Source organism: Sander vitreus, chromosome 6 (genome assembly GCF_031162955.1).
Source record: "Sander vitreus isolate 19-12246 chromosome 6, sanVit1, whole genome shotgun sequence".
NCBI lineage: Eukaryota > Metazoa > Chordata > Actinopteri > Perciformes > Percidae > Sander > Sander vitreus.
Window position 1 is genome coordinate 10,845,280 of NC_135860.1, and position 21,986 is coordinate 10,867,265.

General features: G+C 42.9%; 1 protein-coding gene across 2 annotated transcripts in view; it reads left to right on the forward strand.

The window, feature by feature from the left end:
• Positions 1 to 6,610: 6,610 nt before the first annotated feature.
• bcam (basal cell adhesion molecule (Lutheran blood group)) overlaps positions 6,611 to 21,986 on the forward strand; it is a 53,301-nt gene continuing 37,925 nt past the window's right edge. Inside the window, exon 1 of one of the 2 annotated variants that reach the window (XM_078252472.1) lies at positions 6,611 to 6,878. In XM_078252472.1, the coding sequence (XP_078108598.1) occupies positions 6,815 to 6,878 (64 nt within the window). In that variant the 5' untranslated portion in view covers positions 6,611 to 6,814. The remainder of the gene's footprint in view (positions 6,879 to 21,986) is intronic. The other variant, XM_078252471.1, reaches the window with a different exon arrangement.

The window sequence follows — 21,986 nt, forward strand, 5'->3', positions numbered from 1 at the left end:
ATACAAAAAACAGACAGGATTTATAGTCCCTCCCTTGTTTAGTAAACTAGCCAATTTACCGTGGGATTTATCAATCTGAATAAATCCCTCCCACACATATAAACACAAAACTGCTTTGCTAACTCCATCGTGTTGTAAGTAAGACATCTGCTGAAAAAGTTATTGTATTCATTAGCATGATTGCCGTACTGTTTAGTTCACAAACATCCAACACACCAAAGTACAAAGACATAGCGGACCAGACGCCAGCTTTTATTTTGAAAAGCCGAAACTCGGGGACGGCACCAGCCGGGAGGGCATGAGATGGGAGCATAGACTGTATATTATTAATATGTTATGTTATTAATAATAATAATATGAATTTAATATACAGTCTATGGAGTTCTCCAGGCTGCAGCCATACCCGACTCTAATAAAAAGGCAGAGCGCTCTCTCCCTGTGGGGTCGAAAATCCAGCTGTTCCACTAGCTGCTCCCTCTAGAGGTCTGGAGAACTTCCGTTGTGTAATCTGGATGCTGCGTTTTTTTGTTGCATTTGTTTTCTGGGTTTGTGTGCTTTTCTTTTTGCATCGTTTCATATTTGCATTTATGTATTTGGTTGTGTTGTGTGTATTTTGCAGTGCATTTATGTATTTGGTTGTGTTGTGTGCATTTGCAGCGCGTTTGCTGAATGCTGCGCATTTGTTGTCAAATTAATGAAGTTGTTTTCTTAATTTGCTTGTGTTTTTTCTATTTGCGTGTGTTTTCTTAAGTTGCAGGGCGTTTGCCCCTGTCGGCCACCGTACTGACCAACTGCAGAACAGAAAATATGTCAGTGTAGTAGCTGGATTTTCAACTCCATTACCACACAATGATAAGTTAACTGTGACCAATAGTGTAAGTAGATTTCCTTGTCTTGGTTAGCTACCTGTAAAATATGATCACAAATTGATTTTCATAGTGTATGTAAATAGATGGAAAACTGTTTTGACACTGATGTTGGAAAAAAATAGTGATTTGTAGGAATAAAACATGCAAAACACTGCGTTAGTCTATGAAGAAAAGCAAGACAACAAAGGTGATTTTTAGTGGATTATAGCCATTTTCCTCATGAGCATCGGCATACAAATAATACAGAACAAATAGAATTATAAAACGTATAATTTGTTCCGTGCTGAAAATGATACTCTGCGAGGCTTGAGAACAGCTCTATGACAATGAATTAGTGGGTGACTTGAGGGGATCAGACAATTTTTGTCTGAGATATTAGGCTACATGAGTTTTATTGCAATGTAGGGCTTACAGCTGTGAATGACAAAATATCCCCATATCCCAGTTTAATCATGGCTTTTGTCATAGTGTTATAGGAATGGTTTCATTATTCATTGTCAATAGAGAAGCGATTTGACTTCAGATTACATTATCACTACAATCCGCCTCTCTCTCCTTGTCAGTTTAAGACAATGAGCTCAAACCCACAACTCAAAACACCAAACTAAAGTGAAGTTGTTTCCTGTTGAATATGACCCAGTTCTTGTAAACTGTGCAGCCAGCAGTTGACCGCGCAGATGACCTTTATGATGCAGTGACCCGCTCCATAAGTACAGAGGCTGGTATGTGACTCCCATATTGGTCAGCACCATTTCCTGTAACTTGGCCCTGTTTATAGTGAGCATGACAGATTTCCCTCTCTTACAGAGTTACTGTGAGAGTGGGTGGTATTGTGCCTGGCACCCAGTCAGGCAAAATCCACTGTGATAGACACAAGCACACATTAAAATATATGGTCCCAGTGAAACTCTTCGGGGGGCATAAACAAAGAGCTGCAGCTCATTTGATCCTGTTATAACCAACACAAGAAATGCACACTGCCTGGAGAGCACAACGCTTTGTACCAACAATTGTGCCCAGTGAGTGATCCAATCTGTTACATCTAGGGCAGGCAAAACAAATGGGATAGAAAACAGATAGTGATGTTAGGATAAATCATAATAACTAGTTAATTTAAGTGACTATTGATCATCTGAGCCAATATTGACAGCAGATGTAAGCTATCCGCATAACACACAGTAGTGTTGACTTCACAGAGAATAGCTACATCACTGCACAAATCCTGCACTGTGACTCACGCTCCGCTATGTATCATTGTCTGGAAAACAGCTGTGTGATCGTCTGTAGCCTGGCCAAGAGGAAAGAGGCCAAGAAAGAGAAGGAGAGCGAATGAGAGCCTGGAGGGGAGTGGGAAGGTGGGGGAAAATAAAGATATATGGAGAGATTAGAGTGGACAGAGATGGAGGGCACATAGAGAAAGAGAGACTAAAAGAGTGAAACAAAGGGTTAGATCAAAGCATCATCTGGGGATGTGAAGGATGTTTCGCCACATATTTCCTTCATTCTTCACATGAGACTTCATACAAGATTACAGCTACCTTCACTTTCTATCTCACCCACTCTTTTTTTCTCCCTGCCTATACTTTGCTGTTATTCCCAGAGGCTATGTGTTACCCATCCCCTGACTTTGGAATTAGAGTTCTCCCCTCCTCCACTTCTAATCTGTTCTCTTCATTATTCTTTCATTATACATCTCTGTTCCCTTTGTAGTGCCTCCATGTCTCTGTTTCTCTTTATCCCCTTGCTTTAGGCTGACGTGTCAAATATTCTCCCTGCCAGGTAGCCTACATTTTGACATGGGGTGGGGGTGGTAAGTCACATAAAACAAGGGACTATAAAGTGGGCTGTCTGATTTATTTTTCGCAAGGTGTGACAATTCGCCTAAAAGGACTTTCAACGACTGCATAATTTTATTTTTCAAGTCCAAAAAAAGCTGACTGGTTTCAGTGCTAGCAGATTTGATGCTAGCACGTTTTGTTTGCATGTTATGACCTTTATATAATTTTAGCAATCATGGAGTTGTTTGAGATGCAATGAAAGATAATGTCTATCTGTTAGTATGTTAGTCAGTTCACCTCTCGTCCTTGGTCAGGCTATATAATAGCTGTTGAGACATGGATTGCCATGAAATTTGGCACAGACTGTTACAAAGTCTGTTTACGTGTCTTATGGCGTTTTTCCATTACATGGTACCTGCTCGACTCATCTCGACTCTACTCACCTTTTTTGGTTTTCCATTATGAAAAAAATAGTCCCTGGTACCTGCCAACAGGTACTTTTTTTTTAGTATCACCTCCGTCGAGGTTCCAAGCGAGCTGAGGCAATACCAAAAGGTGACATGAAAACCTGCAGACTACTGATTGGTCGGAGAGAATCGTCACTAATCACTGCGTCATCATTGCTAGCGGCAGACGGGGGTATCCTGAACAAACCCGCCATTTTTAAATAGTTTAGCCAACGGTGTTTTTTTTTTACTTACACCATAATCAGGTGAAATAATGTATTGTCCAAATGCCTGCAAAATTGACATTCCCACCAGCCATAGCTGTATTTTGTCTCTAGCTAATTAGTGAATGTTAGCATGCAAACACGCTACACTACGATGACACCTGGCTAAAAGGATTTGTATGCTTTTCTTTGCTTCTATGAAGTATATGTCAGGCTCAGTTGTTCTAGTTGACACTTGCTGGCTATGAGGGCTGTGAAAGCGGGTATTAATTAGGCCTATCGGAGTATCTCACCGCTCAACTTCCCCAGGAAAGCTTATACTAGGGCACTGGTTAGGGGCATCCAGCTGATTGTCAAACTTCAGATTGAGGAGGAACAATGTCCACCCTGGTTATGGAAGGGTGGACCAGCTTGGAGGGTTCATAGGAGTTCAACCATCCAGTCTACATGTGTTTTGTAGACTTGGAGAAGGAATGAGTGTCCCCCTAGGTTTCTTGTGGTGGAGAATTGTGGGAACATGGAGAGTCAGGCAACAGGACCGTTGATACGAGCCATGTGGTCCTGATATAACCAGAGTAAGAGTTGTGTCCAAATAGTCAAGGGCACTCTCAATGGTCACAGAGATCTGCCAAGGTTGTGTCTTAGCACGAATTCTGTTGTTAAAAGAAGAAAAAAATCTCCAGCTGAGGAGTGGAGAGTGTCCTATTTGGTGATCAGCATTGCTTCTCTGGCATTTGTTGGGGCTACAGAGATGTGGGCTACCTTGCTTAATCTGCTCCAGTTGCAATCTGGACCCCAATGAGCTGCATAAATGGGTTGATGGATGAGTGAACTCTTTCATCAACTATTATGGGCAATATTTAAAGGCAAACGGCTATAGTCTGGTTCTTATAAAGACTAGAAATTAAGCAATTTTTACATGTTCAAAATAAAGCCTTCATTCCTTCATGGGCCTGTTTATTAAGAAAGCATGGCTTGTTGGTGTCCATATACTAACATACTAGGTGCATAATATGCCTAGTATAATAACGGTATGATTACTTATGTTTACACAAAGTGAGCATACAATTGAAGACATATAATCCTGATGCCAAGCACGGGGCACATTATTCTGAAATAATAGCATTTGAACAGTACTCTGCACTCAGAGGATCATGTTAAGACCCAGTCTGTCTGAAGAAGGATGACAAGCCTGTCATTTATAAACTACTCTTGTCTGATACCACTTTTACAAATCGGGTACAGGGCTACCTCCTCATGATGTTCAAGCTCACCTGTGCTCTACCTGTTGTAAACAATCTGAACTCTAAGACAATAAGCAGTCATTGGTCTCCAAGACTGACTTCAGCAAATATTTTAGATTTATGTCAAGAAATGTCTCCAAGCATCTTCATTCTTTCTTCCTCTTTAGTTGTCACCCCATCCTGGCTCTCTTCCCCTACTATATTAATCCCTTTCCTTTCAGTTTCTTCATATATTCCCTTCAGTTCTCCTTTCCTATTATTTTCTTATCATTTTCTCTGTTCTTCTTTGTCCTCTTCCATCCTCATTCTTCTCTCCTCCCCTGCAGCTCCATTAGGCAATGAGCCAATACAGTAAATCACAGCCACTGCTACTGTACTGTATGACTAAGACCTTACGTAAGAATGCCCTGCGCTCGGCTACATCAGCATTAGCTACAGCTATGCGGCATGATACAGGTCTGATGTAAGGCAGTGTGAGGGTTACGCAGCGCTAAATTCTTCACCACAGGACAGAAGACTTGTTAGTGGATCTTATGTCTCCACAGCATGGAGAGATGATTATGACTGGGTCGATATCAGGGATGAGTGGCTCTATTGATATGAGATAGTCAGTGGGAAGGGTTTTTTTTTCTCCCGCTGTCATCGCCAGGAATAGACAGAGAGAAGGAGAGATTCAGAGAAAGAAATGACGTGAGGCTAAACTAGCTGCCTCTGCCCCCTCAAACTCTCAGTAGCCTATGCAAACTCCTACCAATGTCTACTTCATGTGTGGAACAACTGTGAGTGTGTGTATATTCCAGGCAGCTCAACTATCAGTGTTCTGTGTGTATGGTGCAGTGCAGCAAGTATCGCCTCTCCTCCTCGTACGGCCTGAGAAAATATTAACCAGCTGTTTTGGACCAACTATATTTGGAATGTGTGTCTTTGAATGGAACTGCTCTGCAAGCGACTATTATTACCTGCAGGGCGTGCCGATTGTTGAGTGCTGGTCCACAGTCTGCCAGTGTCCAAAAGAAAGAAACTACAAGAAGATAGATGTTTGTATTATGCACTTAAATGGGCAGTGGTTCCATTAAGCCATCTTATAGGGGATTGACATCTATTTATGCTTTTTAACTGCTAGTTTATGGGATTTGACCTAATTCAACTTCATAGATCACACAATAGCCACTCCAAGCACTCAGACTGGTATTATAGCATTGTGAATAAGCCACTTAGCCCCTCATGATAATTGTATATCTGAACTATAAATACCAAATACCCACTACCATACCCTGTAAATACCCAAACTGATTGTGAAGGGATTACATGTCTAGGAATGAATGGTATGTCTGTCAACGCGAGACAGTTTAGCCTACTCCCAAGAAATGACCTTCAGTCGTTTTGAACATGAGACAAATACAATGCTAAAGATCTAACCAGGGCAGGACATTTGGTTTTGTTGAACCAATTATATTTTTTGTGTGATCCAAAACCTCTGAATGATGATCAGTAACCTGCCAGATTCATTCTCTAGCCTTTAGCTATAGTGGATGAAAATAATTCCCCTTATCTACGATTGCAAAGTGATGCCTTTTGCAATTTCCACACGTAATCAACAGTTCATTGTTCTTCAGCCTATTTTATTAGGGTTAATATGTTAATAAGGTAGTTGTTTTTTTAATGCTGTGCCATTACCTCCATAATTTACAAGCAATAAAATAAATGTCAAAGCGGTCAAGTGTGCCATGTTGATAACTAACCCAAAAATAACTGTTAGGCTAATAGGTACAAACATATAGCTAGACTACTATATTAAGTTTAATGTGAGCGTATACATGTATTCTACAGTTCTTCAGCCATTTTGTTTAATCATCCTGATAAAACTTTAGTTATTTTGTATGACGGGTATGTTTTTGGTGTTTCAATGAGGGAGCCTTTTGGGTCTTTTCACTACAAGTGAGGTGGGGAGAGAGAGAGACAGAGGGGGAGGGAGGAGGGAGTTGTATTGGGAGGGGTATGGGTCACCTTTTGTGCAAATATATCAACCAAGAAGACTGCCATCAGCATCAGATTTCTCTGTGTGTGAGTGAGGGAGAGAGACACTCCTTTAGCAGAGAGAGAGAGAGAGAGAGAGAGAGAGAGAGAGGGCGAGAAGTCCAGAAAGCTTTGGAGCATTGAAAGAAGAAAGAAGACTCGCTGCTGCCAGATTTCCACACTCTACAACCCAAAACAAAGTGAATACTTTTCCTTGAAAAAGTTAGAAAAGCGGCCATGGACGGCATAACATTTGGACGCGCGTCGCTCTCGTGCACCTTGCTGCTCTGGGCATTTCAAGGTAAGTCTCTTTGACACTTTCCGCTACTTTTTTTAAATTACATACCCTGTCTAAGTAACTTTATAATGCGTTAGACACGGCGCTGGTTAGTTTTTCATGGCTTTAGGCTGCACATTTATACTTTACTCGTTCGAGATCTTCCGAGTTAGGAGGTCCGCTGCTTACAGGTCACGACAAACCTGTCTGTAGCTACAAGCCGCGGTCAGACGCGGCTCATTAAGTTGTTCTACTTAAACACTTTGTAGCCTACTTCATGTTTGCTCTTTATTGTCGGCTGATGTTGAGCAACCTGTTAGGCTACCGGCTGCGCATAGTAGCCATAACAAGCCGATAGCAGGTGGAGAACCGGATCTATCCCGAAATCGACATGTATCGAACAAGTCCGTTTGTTTTAATAGTAGCCTAGCCCTGGTAAACTGGTTTTAAAAAAAAACACACCCTCAGTAGTAGTAGTCAGGTTGCGCAGCCCCGACGTACGGGTTATACACTGTTGGGATGTTTTAAGGGTTATTCGTGGCTCATTGTAGTTGTGCGCTAAGTCTCAGCTCCACACTTGAGTGCACTTGTTAGCGCACAGGACTGCGGCACACCGTTATTTCCTCTGGACCCCGTTGCCAATCCAATATCAGCCTGAGCCTACCTCCACAATGCAGCCACAACATGTCAAAATAAAACACAGATTGAAAAATCACAATGGTCGTATACATTTACTGATATGCCTACATCTACAAGAAAAAAATAAATATATAAACTTCCAAAATGTTTTGGACAAAACAATGTGAGAGATGTTAAGCTTTTATTTTGAAGAGCATTTTTGCCCGTCTCATCCATTCTGCTGTCTGGCTGCTGGGTGCAGTTTCCATTTTCCATTTTGATGTCTGATCTACGGGATTTGCGTTTCCTTTGCTGGCAACGCGCCTCACCCTCAGCACCCCTGGGTGCAGCCTGCCAGAGACACTAAGCCAATTTAAATTCAACTTGACTTCGGCATTATATGATCTAAATCAAACACATTTTTTTTGATTACTCACCAAAACCAAGTTTTTGTCCATTTAAGGAGTTGCTGTGGTGCTCTACAACTTTTATTATTGACCTGGTTTTACATAAGCCATGAAGATTTATCTCCCTTGCTCTCTGTCTTGCTGCCCCATAAGGAGTTACAGCGCTGCTAGTGAGATTATGGTTCTATACTCAGGGGCATAGCATCCACAGCTATCCTAGCATCTTTTTGGGCCCTCCTCACATGAGGGCCCTGGGTACGCAGTCCTATTTCCACCCCCAGTCCGACACCCCTGACTGTATTTTATGGTGTTTTAAAACAGATTTTAGTGTCACCGTTATATAAATTTTTTTTAATGCCCTAATGTCTAAAATGTAAAACAGCTTGCTTGTTTGATGTTTATATTCGTGTTTTCCACGTGTTTGTCTTGGAAATAGAAAGGCTATGTTACACCCTTCAGCGGGTCCAATGAGACTGTGTGTGTGTGTGTCAAGATAAAATTTGCTATATTGCTTAATGGGCATTTTGTAAAAGTTATTTCTCATTCCTTGCCTGGTGGTTTGAAGCAGGATGAGCTAAAGGGCGGGGCTGAAGTGCTGGGCGGAGCTCCCCTCTGTGTTTCTAGCGGGGGAAATCTCTCCCTGTACTCACTGCATGTTTGTATATTTGTCATCATTTCATTTCACTGCATAGCAATTTATTTCATTTTATTCAAACATAGTATTCTATATATCAGCGTCCAACCCCCCCTTCCATCTCTGCTCTTTACACCACTTCACTCCCCAGATCTTTTACGACTCCTCTCTGGCCTCAGAGACGGTTGTTGTGCTTTGCTGTCTGTCCTTCATGGAGCGTTTTACCAGGTGCCATCTAAGAAGTGCCCTGTAATTGATGGATGCAGTGTAGATCACAAATCCCTCTGTACAGCTGTGGTGCATTAATTTAAAGGCTCAGGTCTAGGTGCTAAGGTGCCCTCAATGTTGCTCTGAAGTCTGAGGGAAGGAAAGTCATTATTTCACTTTAGTGCTACAAATGTTGATTTATTCTAAGAGAGTCTCTCTCTCTCTCTCTCTCTCTCTCTCTCTCTCTCTCATAGTTTTGTCTAATAATAGCAGCTCCTGTTGGGTCTCACTGGGATTCTGTCACACAGACCCACATTCTCACAATTACTGGTCGCACACTGGCAACTTCCAACTATGTCAGTTCTGAGCATAGAAGTGCACTAAATAGAACCTCAGGACACGCAACACCCGAGGTGTGTGTTGTCTCCTGTAAGTGTGACGACATATTTTGAAGCATGTATGCCTGTATTTATGTATTTGCGACACATGGATATGTGCTGCATGACATCCCGGGGTGCCCCAAGGTGCTCAGCATGCCCAGGACCGCCTCTGACCCTTTGACCCGCTCACCCAGACATGTTGGTAAATGGCTCCTCTTCTGCGCTCCTGAGATGCCATTGCCTTTTACGTCACAGCAAAGGCATCAACAGTGGAAACATGCTAAAATATAACTTAATTTTAGGTGTCTAAAGTTTGTGACGGCACTCTCTCTTAGAACCACTGTTTCTGAGCAGATGTTGACGGAAATACATTCACATTCATACACTTATAAGGTGGGTTACAAAATACAAAGTTACATAAGGTAAGTCAAATACAACCAGTGTTTTTGGGGAGTATGTCATAGAAGCAATAACCTCACATTTACTCTGCCTTTGTATCCCCCTTAACCTAAATGTTGCACGTTTTGGAGGGTAAAAAGAACAAAGTGACATTAAGGTAAAGAGACAAAAGGAGAGTCAAATGTCAGATGAGTTTGAGCTAAACTGTAGCGACTCCAAAGTGGTCAGGAACCGGTGGAAAGAATCGTAGTGACAAGCATCAGCTGAGTTCAAGGTGTTAAAGTCTAACACGCAGCGTCAGCCTCTTTGTCTATCGCCGCCTTAAGTCCCACAGTCATTTCCTCACTTTTAATTTCTGTCCCCCTGCCAGCACAACATCAAAAGTGCACCCCTGGAGACGTGTGTAATTATTATGGTATTAGGCAAGAAAAGGAGCCGTTTAACCACGAGGAGATACAAGCCAGGGGACCTCTTTTGCTACTGTCCTGGGGCACTTGGTTTTAGTCTTTTGTAAGCAAACACATGTACATTCTTGAATATGTGAATGGAAAAATACTAACAGGTAGGCTACACTCACAACCACAAGTTAACATGCACATATAACATGTAAATAGAAGCACATACACGTAGAGCCCCTGCAGCATTCTGGTGTTACGCAACACTGGAAACCTTAGCTCATAGTGAGTGATAGATTGATATTGGCTGCTTTTGGAGAGCAAGTCCATGTTTGCCCCCTTTTCATTTTGGCGTTTTGAGGGAGCAGGCCTTGGAATGGTGGGGCTATAATAGGGCTGGGCAATATATCGATATTATATCGATATCAATATATGAGGCTAGATATCGTCTTAAATTTTGGATATCATAATATCCTGATATGACACGTGTTGTCTTTTCCTGGTTTTAAAGGCTGCATTACAGTAGAGTGATGTCATTTTCCAAACACACCAGACTGTTCTAGCTGTTCTATTATTTGCCTTTACCCACATAGTTATTATATCAACATAACTGATGATTATTTATCAAAAATCTCATTGTGTGCATATTTTGTGAAAGCACCAATTGTCAACCCCACAATATCGCCACAATATCGATATCGAGGTATGTGGTCAAAAATATCAGGATATGTGATTTTCTCCATATTGCCCAGCTCTAGGCTGTAATTATTGAGGCCATTCATTCCCCCTCCATGTGTTTGTGAAAATGTTTGTGGCAGAGACAGAAGGAATGAGTCGCATACCTCTGGACACGTTGGAGCTCGCTCTGTAATGTGTGTGTTTGTTTGTCATCACTTCAAAATTCTATGCACAAGGGCATCCTTTCTGGCTTTTTAAACCCTCTCTCACCACAAGTTGCCGGCAGTAATCCACGTACAAACAAGTGGCCACAATGCGGCATCTATCTCACCATCAGGAGGTCGTGTTATAGGTGCAAAGCTGGAGTCTGTTTACAGCCAGGTTGCATTCTTGTGGTTTGACTGGGTTTCACTCAGCCAAACAACCAGGGGACACCAGTTAAACATTAGTCAATTAAAATAAAGGGCATGTTGTGGTTGGCTTGTGTTAGAAAGTCCATTTAGGAATCAGTGAGGTCTAAAAAGGGGATTTGAGCTCAGCCAGTTTTTCACACTAGTGTTTATTATTTGCAGTGAATGACACATTAAAGTCAATTACAGCAGTTTAATAGCACACTGATGTTGGCTGGTGAACTGGCAATCAGCACCGACAGGCAACTGGGCATCAGCAGATGGTAGGTTGCATGCACGTGGTTAATCCTTGCTGGAAGTCAGTTAGCAAGAATGATGTGGTTCACAGCGGAGACGGAAAAGTTGATCCCCTTTGCTTTTTCATCCTTGTATCCCCACGAAAGCATCAAAAGAGCTGCAGCCAAAGCTGTGATTACACACACTTCCACAGGAACTCATACATAAACAAAAGATGTATTTCTCCAGATTAGCTTTGTCTACGTTCCCATCTCTTCTTATGTTTGTCTGCCCGTTGCTTTGTCTTGGGTTGTCTCTCTTTTACACCACCTTGTCTCTTTTTTGTCCTTTTACAATGACACTTGAAGTTTTTGTCATTTCCACTTGTGTTGGCTTGCTGTGATTTACCATGTTGTCTTTGACTGTGTAGACCACTGTGCTTTTGTGTGTGGTTCACAGCTAATAACCCTGCATAGCATCAGGAAGATTGCCCGCTCTGTTTTAGTGGGAGAGGGCTCTGTTTGCTTTTACGCCCATCCCTAGAGACGTTCCTCAGCAGATTTATGGCAACTATTGATGATTTTAAAATAAGAATAGCCATCCTCCTCCATTTGGCATGTTCACTGTTTCTCACTTTCCAGAGAACACATTCCAGTATGGTCTGTCTCTGCCACTGTCTGTGTTTGAAAAATTGTGTGAATAATACACACATTGTCATGAATATTAACAAGAGAACAGTGGAAAAGAAGCTGGCTAGAAGTTGTTTGGGTTTCATCTGTTGCGTTGAGGATGCTGTCTTGTCAGTAGTGGGAGTTGTAGGAAGTGAAGGAAGGAAGCAGAGAGAGGGTTGGGATGAGAGATGATTACAGCTGACTGTTTCGCAGCCACCGTGCAGTATTGTTCTTGTCTCGATGGGAGGATGGTGATGGGTAATTTCAAATGCAGCCTTGAAAAGAGGCTACATGTCTCTGTATGCGTGTCCTTGTCTCTATGTGTGTGTATGTGGTGGTGGTGGTGGTGGGAGGCAATTCAGGGATGGAGCAAAATTGAAAATTCACAAAGCTCTTTCTGGAGACGAGGTTAAGTGCTGCCAATCCATTTAGCAGGAGAGTGCTGTAGCAAGATGTGGATGAGAGCCTCTATTTCTATATGTTTTTGTTGTAGGAATACACAAAGTAGCAGGATTGGCTTGGGCTTTTTTAGCCACGCGCTGTACAAATCGTAAAACAGGAATGAATTACGATGGCCTACATGTTTTGTGTCTACTCATCTTGTGTCCAGCTGTTTTGATCAATCACGTAGCGTGCAAAGGGGGGATAAAACGAACAAAAGCTATACAGGCCGAGATAGCAGCAGTGAGGATCAGACAGGAGGGGTATGTCAGGATTGAGGGATACCAATTAGGAATGGGGAATGTTATGGAAAAGCATGGATCTGTGGCCAAGGAGATCATTTTCCTGGCAGTAAAGAAGAAATCCTAACCCCTGCGCCCCTCCAACCCTAAACCTTCCATCTGACTGTTGGCTGGCAGAGCGTCCTCTGGGAGCCCTGCAAGCTGTTGCTTTACAGACATCAACAGTTGCCTCAGCAGCAGTTGTTGAATGCACCCCACCAAAGACTGTCAACCTCCCCCCACACACACACACACACACACACACACACACACACACACACACACACGGGTTCCATTATCACCTCGTCTTTCCACACCACTGCCTTGGCCTGTTATGGGGAAAGGAGAGAGAATGTTTGCTGTGAATGCATGCCTAATTTAACTAGTTTGTCCTTTTGATATTTGAGTATTTATTCAACATGCTTCTTGAAAAATGACTGTACATGATTTGAAACACTTCCCATGCTACTGAGGCACAATTTTAGGCCTGCAGACAGATATTTGAACTGACCTCTGACCCAGTTATTCTTGCTGGGTCTTGAGTGGTTTCAGAAATATGACGGTCGAGCCTCAAGGGATTCTTTTCCTCCCTTATCTGTAACGCATAATGATAACCAGAAGAAGGTGACTTAAAGTTCACTAGGCTACAGAATGTTCTGTGTTTACATATACATGTGTGTCGGCAAATCTGCTCAAACCACCGTCACAAAGGTAGGTCAAAACTACTGCCATTACTCTTCTCTCTTTTTAACCACTTTTCATGTCCAATCTCCCCTTGCCATCTGTCAGAGAACATTCCTGCACACCCCCCCCACCTCCCCCTGACTTTAATCTAGTTAATGGTTAAGCAGCAGTGGTTAACCTCTCCAGTGACGCTGGTCACTGTTTGACAATGAGATCTTATTGCTTTAACTGGGCCGGGGGGACCCGGGAGACAGAAGTGGGAACATTAATCCTCCATGCTGGGAAGGAAGAGGAGGAGCAGTGGGTGGAGGAGGGGAACATGTTTGTGTGTGAGGAGGTATTTGTATTACGGAACCCTAATATACTTGTCATCTTATGTCAGTGTTCTGTGTGTTGGATGTTCCCTATGACTTCATGTCTATTTGTGTGAGAAAAAGGGGACTCCCCACATTACTGAGAGCTAGGCCATCACTAGCGTGTGTCATCACTAAACAGATCCAGTGTCAGTTTGCAGGGCTCCTTACTCGCCTAAGGACATAACTCGTCTTTGTTTTATTGAGGATTTGCTTACCTGAGCCCCTCTGAAACGACCACAGCACTAAAGTTCCCTTTGCTACTCTGCCTGTGTGAACTTGACTTTGAAAGAGGAGTAGAGGAGTAAAGTTACCATGCACTGCCTGTTAATGTTCTCCTCAAGTCACATCCTCTTCTTAACTTTAGTTTGAGTCTCTTTATTTCTTACTTTCTTACATTTCTCCCTGGAATTTGCTTGTCAATCTCTTTACCCCACCCTACTTTATGCCCAGCTCAAATCATCACTGTTTTTCTTCTCTGCATCGCACACACTAATCTGTCTCTCCTCCTCTTCTCACTTGTCTCACCCTCCATTCGTCATCTGTCTCTCATCCCTGCCAGCGACCGACAAAAAATACATGCATCCTCCTGACCATGTGTTGTTTAATCATCACAATAGCCTGAACAGAAGGAGCCACTAGAAGCAGGGTGTCTCAAATCCCTGGTGTTTCTGAGCAGTAGGGGAAGGTAATCTTTTCCTTTTTTTTGACTGACAGTTCAGCTAATGACAATAATCAAGCCAAAAGACTAAGTCACTTCCCATTGGTGTAACCGTATTTATAAAGCTGCATCTGTGTGGTGGAAGGCACATTAGTTTCTTTTTGCAGATCCATTATGCCAAGTGCATTTTTTCCCCAATTTGTTTGTTTTTATTTAGGAAATTCAAAGCTGGATCTCCTGTGTTGTTCATCAGTTGTGTTCATTTGCCATTAATACTAGGAAAGTCAAGTTTCATAGCTTCATTATGATTCAGTCTGCCAGGAAAAAAGTACAAGCTGGCTCCCAGTCTATATGAATATTTAATCCAAAATCAATGCCTTTCAATTGGGTTATGACTCCATCAGGCTAAATGATTCCCAATTACATGTCTGTGCAATCTGCAGAACAACAAACGTGATGGATAGTTATTGTGGGGATAATGTTAGACTTACAGAGTGCCTAACTGATTTAGCTTCTTGTTATTAAGGGATAAAGTAATTATAACCCCAATGTTTTGCCTCGAGAGCATCTTGGATTCTGCCCTGGCAAGCATGTTGCAGCAGCGAGACTAAATTTAGTTAACAATTATTCGTACTGAATGATTATCAAGCAGAAGTCCGGCGCTGAACAAACTGTACTGTACCGATGTGACTACGCTAGAGATTTGGTCTTTCCTGGCTGCCTCACGGAGTGTTGAGAGAGGCTGAGAGGTTTTGGACAGGCAGCTTGGAGGATCCCTTTTGATCCCATTCCCCACTCACATCACACACACACTTCAAGATTTGTCTCCGTGGAGAATGATGAAAGATGCACCGACTCCACATGTCAATTAGCAGTTCGGGAGTGTGTGTGTGTGTGTGTGTGTATATGTGTGTGTGTGTGCCTGTCCATTGAAAGCAGTGTGTGAGGGTGGGGTTGGTTAATGGCAGGGGCAGAGAGGACACATGTTCAATAATAAGGCCTGACAAAAGGGGAAAGGCAGCGGGAGGGAGGATGGGAGGATGGGAGGATGATTGAGCACTCCAGTATGTCACTGCTTTTCATTATGTCTCGCTTCTACTTATGGCTGGAAATCAATTTCAATATATTAAGAGGAATATTTTTCCACATTGAAATATATCACATATGACCAGTCATGTATAAAATAAGGAATTTTAGTTGGCTTGGATTGGATTTACGCTGCAACGTATGATTCTTTTCATTATTGATTAGTCTGCTTATTGTTTAATCTGTAAAATTTCAAAAAAGTTTTCAAATGTCTTTTGTTGTCGGGCCAACAGTCCAAAACGCCAAAATATTAATTTAACAGTGATGAAAATCTTATGGACCAAGATTGAGACACATGAACTAAAACGATTAATAGATTATTAAAATTGTTGTTGAATTTGGACCACTTTGTGAAATAAATGTAATAAATAATCTACCATCCCAATATGATACCATTGAAAGTCAATGAACTGCAATACTGAAGTATCACTCACTGGTAAAGTAGTATAGTTCAGCTGCATGGATCCTGTTCATCCTGGGCTTATAGACTATGAGTTCACAAGTGGTATACTTGACTGATATACTCTATGGATGTATGAGTATGGCTTTTCTTTATGTACTGACCTCAAATGTTAGAGGCAGCATAAAAGCCAAGTGTATACCACTCAACTGTGTTCATCTTAAATCATAAAGTGCCTCACTTCATACAGTACATGCTGTAGCTCTGGGACTCCTCACTGCAGCACTTTTTAAATGTATTTTTCAGTGAGGTCCTTAGCTCTCTCTGCACCTGAACAAGGCTACATTGTTAGGACATTCCTGTAGGCTGTCGGAATGCAGGTATTAATACTGGGCTGATTACCCACACAGCACAGAGACAGAGAAGGAGAGGAAAGGAAGGAGAGAGGAAGTGTAGAGTGAAGGGAGTGGAGGAGGGCAGCACGTTGAGGCACAGCGAAAGGGAGAGCCTGATGAACGGGGGTACTCGTCGATGGTTAAACCATGTGTGATGTGCACACATGCATGAATACATATATGTATGATGGTGCTTAACGTGTTTGTCCATCTACATACGTGTGAGAAGGGGTGTCTGGCTATTTGAATGTGTGTCTGGAATGCATACCCTATTAATTGAACTAACACTGCAGTATGTGTGTCTGTGTGACAAATCAGAGAGTAAGCTGTGGGTGTGGGACAGGACCCGGCTGTGTGTGTGGGCATCCGTCACTTGGAGCAGTCAGGGCTGTTCGGAGCATGTGAACATTACTGCAACCCCAACGTGAACTGGAATCCGGACTTAACAGGTTATAAATAAGTGTGTGTGTGTGTGTGTGTGTGTGTGTGTGTGTGTGTGTGTGTGTGTGTGTGTGTGTTTATGTGTGTGTCCAATCCCACCTCGACGGCAGTACCAGCTGGTGATGGGACAGTGGTGGACTTGTAGGAGAGCCCACCACTATACTTGGGGGGCCTCACATTCCTAGAATCACCTCTTGTTAGACACCTTTATTAGAGGGTCTTTATGTCAAAATGATGTCTCCAAGTTAATATTTTTGTCAAAAGAATGGGGAGGTCAAGCTTTTATCGCTTGTATTTTTATGTAACAATAGCTTCACTATTTCCTGTATTTCTCTAATTGTTCTCATCCCTATATTTCTCTTACTTTGTCCTAAATTGGTGGTAGTTCCTTTCCCTGTTTGCATTGTGTCATATGTGGCGCCATGGTTGTGGTCCCTGGTTCGCCAGCTGGTGGTGTATGATCCAGACTGCCAGAATTGGAGCCTGCTCTCTTTGGCAAGGAAGTTAGCAAGGTAAAGCCAGCCAAAAAATCTACCATCCACTGCCTACACCCTTTTCTGTAGCCCCTCACCCACACATACTCCCCACCTCGCCCCATCTGTTTGTGTGTGTGTGTGTGTGTGTGTGTGTGTGTGTGTTTGCCGCTAGTTTGGGGGCAGTTGGTCTAACGGTTCAGAAGAGCATTCGAGCCGGGCCCACTATCGGCATGACGGGGCACACAAAGTCAAAGCTCAGTATGCAGCACAGTATGCACACATACACAGTATGGTTACATTGGTATCAGCCAAACAATGACAAACTTGTCTTCCTGTGGCTACCCACCTGTTCTCTCACTCCCTCACTTCGGCTGTATCCAAGTATCCAAACATTACCTCCCGTCCTTCATTGAGCACTTTCTCCTTCTCCCACCCACACTGTGCTTCTTTCTCTCTTTTTCTTTGTCTTCTCCCATTGGGGAGATTTAGCATTTTTAGCCGGACAAAGGAAATGGTGGCAGTGACTAAGAAAGAGGAGAGACAGCTGGACGGTCATGGACTTGAGATCGTGTTGCATGTGTTCACTTCCAACACCGTCTGCACCTTTTTCTCACAGTGGCCTCATTTCTTCCTTTCACTGTCTCCTCACCCTTCCCTGTTTTTGATACTTTCACCTAATTCCAGTTCATCTTGTGTTCTTGGTTTCTATTCTCACTAGTGGTATTACTCCACGCCACTCCCTCCGAATTCTGTCCAAAGCTCATGCGATTTCTTATACCGCATCCCACTGCCTGCTTCTCTCGCTCTGCTGTTCGTGTCAGTCTGTTCCCTCTCGACTGTGTGGTCAGAGCCCCTGCAGTGGATTATGAGTCAGTTGACTCACTGAGGGCAGCCAAAGCCTCCAGTACAAACATGAGACAATATTCAAATGATTGGCTGATTGGCTCTCGACCGTGGAAACAAGCCTCCATATCAGCTTGAGCCAGGCTCGGTCCACAGGTCTGCCCATAAACCATATTAGCCAGTAACACTGACACACTGCAGTGCTTCTGTTTGTTTGCAGCAGCTGCTTTGGGTGTAGTACAATCCAAAATGGAACAATTTATCAGATAAATACAGAAGCTGCTATCGGTTGTTTTCACATAAGGTCATTGTGAATGTGGGTGGGAGGAGGAGATTGAATTGCAGAAATCTGATTTCTTTTTTTTTTCCTCAGTGCCTGGTTAGGGCATGTTGGGCCATGGGTGAGTTCAGAAAGTTTTGAGTCCTCAATTCCTGTGTCTGTTCTCAACAGAAAAATAACTACAATTTGGGCAAATAGTGCAAACCTAGAGCACAGTCGATGCAGTTCCCTGGCGTAGTCCTTTAATCTGTGCAGATAAGATGGTTGCATTTGTATATGTAACATCTTGCATAGTGCACAATGTGCGGCATAGCTCCCATATGTGGCCACTTTTACAAAATGTTATAAATGAAGCAACCGGTTGGTGTGATTTATGACAAGAGGGTGGTAAGCATCTGTGTTCCCGCATACTAAATCTATATCTTGCCTCTCCAATCTGGGGAACCCATTTTCCTCGATCTACTGGGTCTTCCGATCCCATCTGCCTTCACTTGTGCACGGCTGAAACTTAAGTTGGAGTGTTACCTCCACGCGTCTCCCTGCCTCGCCTGCCACCTCAGCCTGTGGTTCACAGCTCATTATAGATATATGGAGATACAGAGTTGGCTTTTCTGCCCCCCAGCTACCTTTCTGCTGGAAGATGGAGAGTTGAAGTCATGGAAAATTCTGGAGCTCTGCTGATGATAGACAGCTTCCACGTCTCCTGTCCGTCAACTTGGCTTACTTCTTTTCCACATTCCTCAGCTCCCAGTTCTTTAGTTCTTCTCACCTCATCTTGTATTTGACAGACCCCCCCCACTCTCCTCCTTCCTGTTCTTTCCCTCCTTCCCTCACGCTACCCCTTCCTGCCATATACCTGTAAGGACACGCTTTTGCCTGTCTCTGCAAACCCCTCTCAAACACCCTCCCCACCATAAATGTCAACATTCGCCCAAGGGCCCCCAAACCCAACTGCAGAATGTGTGTAATTCTAACCCAGGCATTACAAAAGCACACTGTTCTCAATTGACATTTAGTGACACACAGACTCAGAGGACAGAGAAAAACTCACATTGGTGACTCACATCATAGCAACGAAAAATATTCTGGACATGTAAATTGAATAGCTTTCTCATACGTGAAAAATTTTTCACGAAGAGGCCTGTGATTTGGATGCAGTGTTATGAATAATGAATGAATGATGCTGATGGGAGGTCCAGCTACGCAGCGCGCCGCTGCCGCCGCCTTTGAGTTCATCTAATTGAAACAAGTTCAATAGTATCATGTCTGCTTTGATCTCCATCTTGTTTCCTTTCTCTCTCAATCCCCCACTCTTGTAATGAAAAGCACAGGCTGACAGCTTTGAATATAGTCATATGATCACAGATGTCCAGTAATATAGGGGTTGCATTTAATTTCACCCCTCTCATATTCCCCTTTTCATTTTATTTCTCTCTCTAGCCACTTTGGTTACATTAAAGTGAAATGTTTTTTTTTTTTTAAGGATTTCTTATTCTTCACTTTCAAAAATTGCTGAAAATGTGAAGAACGCACATAGGCAGTTTTATCTTTTCCATCTTGGTCAGAATGGTCTCCTGCCCACTACCCTCTATCTAACCCCACCCTTCTCTCCTCACCTCCATACCATTCTCCTCCTCCTTTTTTCTTCTTCTCTAAACACCCATCCATGCTGCTACCCCTACTCTCCCTCCCTCTGCCTTTGTGTGCTCAAACGTCTCTACATTATTACCAGATGCTTGGAGATGGACACCCCTGCAAACATCCAGAAGCCTCCTCCACACACACACACACACACACACACACACACACACACACACACACACACACACACACACAATATCGTCCTGCTTGGCTTCCCACCATATAATGTTTTATTTCCTCCATTATCCTAAACAACCAGCACTTGCGACACCTGCCTGAATCATCTGCTCCTGTAAATAATTACAACAAGACTCATCTACTTGGACAGAAACCAGAGTTTTCTTTCAGGCTAAAGCTTGGTGAACATCCCCTTGCCTGTATTTCACTTATTTTGTATGTAAGCAGGGCTTTACTAATCCTAAACTTGTGTTTTAGGCTAGTGTAAATGCATAGACGTGTATAAAACGTCACTGGTTCTCGAGGTTACACTCTATTAATTAAGAGGGGAACAAAACTCTCCATACTGTCTGCCTCTGTGGTATGCAGTTGCCATGATTAAAGTGATCCAGGGACACCCTGACACACTCCTTCTGTATGCTCCATTTATTCTTTCATCTTGGTATGCTGGCGATCAGCATTGCATCTTCATGCCAGTTTTGCCACACTTGCTTTTATCCTCCCTCTCTTCCTATCAGTGTCTGTCATTCTTGTAATCTCTGCCTGTCAGACTCCATCTTCTTGTCATTACTTGTTTTTCTTTTCTCAGTTACTCTGACAGTTTTTCTTGACGTGGTATCTTGACTGGACACACAGTTTGCGTATTTGCATAAGAATGGAGGCATAGAGGCACAGGATTTTAGGCCTTTTCTTGATAGAAATTTCAGTTGAACTCATTTAGCTGCAACTGTTTATTATTTCATCCTCTGTTATTGGGGTATTTGTATGAATAATTTAGTTTGTAAAATATGGAAATAAATGACTAGCATACGGTGCAGAGCCCAATGTTAAATGTCTTGTTGTGTCTACCAATGGTCTAAAATTCTATTTAAAAACCATTGAATTCAGCAAATTCTCAAATTTGAAAAGACATTGGAAAAGACTTGAACGATTAATCGATTATCAAAATTCTTGTAGATTAATTTTCTTTCTATCGACTAAATCCTTTCATCCACTTTAGTCCGCTTTAACCTTCTCTGAGCTGGTCTCCTTCCCTACAGAGGCTCTGTCATGTTCTTAATGCCACACTCTTTCCTTGTTAACAAGGCGTGCCCTTGGTTTTCAGTGGCCAATAAAAGATATCGGTGTCGCTTACCTAAACTGGACAGGCCACAATATTGATGTTGTTGGGAAATCTAGACCTTATGGAAGTGTAAATTTGCTTTATTTAAATCAGAGTGAATGATTGTGTGTGTGTGTGTGTGTGTGTGTGTGTGTGTGTGTGTGTGTGTGTGTGTGTGTGCGTGTGTGTGTGTGTGCGTGTGTGCAATACGAAGCATAATCTAAAGGGTCACATACCCATCTGGAGTGCGATCTCATGGGAGGTCAACTGCGTCACACGTCAGCATATAACCTTGGGAACGTACACTTCAAAGGAGAGCAGGAGTTGATGTTATTTTTGTCCTGTGTTTGTTTTTTCCCCCTGAAAAGCAGGACATGGGCACTGTGTGAGCAGAGGAAGTTGTGGCACTGAATGAGTCCCTGAAAAAGAAATCTGATTTCTGCACTTCAATCTCTGCCCTCCCCACCACCACACACACACACACACACACACACACACACACACACACACACACACACACACACACACACACACACACACACACACACACACACACACACACACACACACACACTTGTCTCTGTCTGTGTCTCCATCCTTGACGACGCCCCACTGTTTTTGTCTGTTTGTTTTTGACTTTACTGTCTCTTCCAGCAAACGTTCCAGCCCTTACCTGCCTCGCCCCCCTCCTCTCCTTCCACACATCTTCATCAGCCCACAGTGTCTCTATCTTCCATCTCCCGGAGTTGCAGGTCTGTGCAGGTTGAGACACGTGTTGTTTTGTCTCTCTCGGGTTTCACACATTCCAGATATTATCACCTGGCTCCGGTTAGCTTAGCTGATAGCCATCTAGACG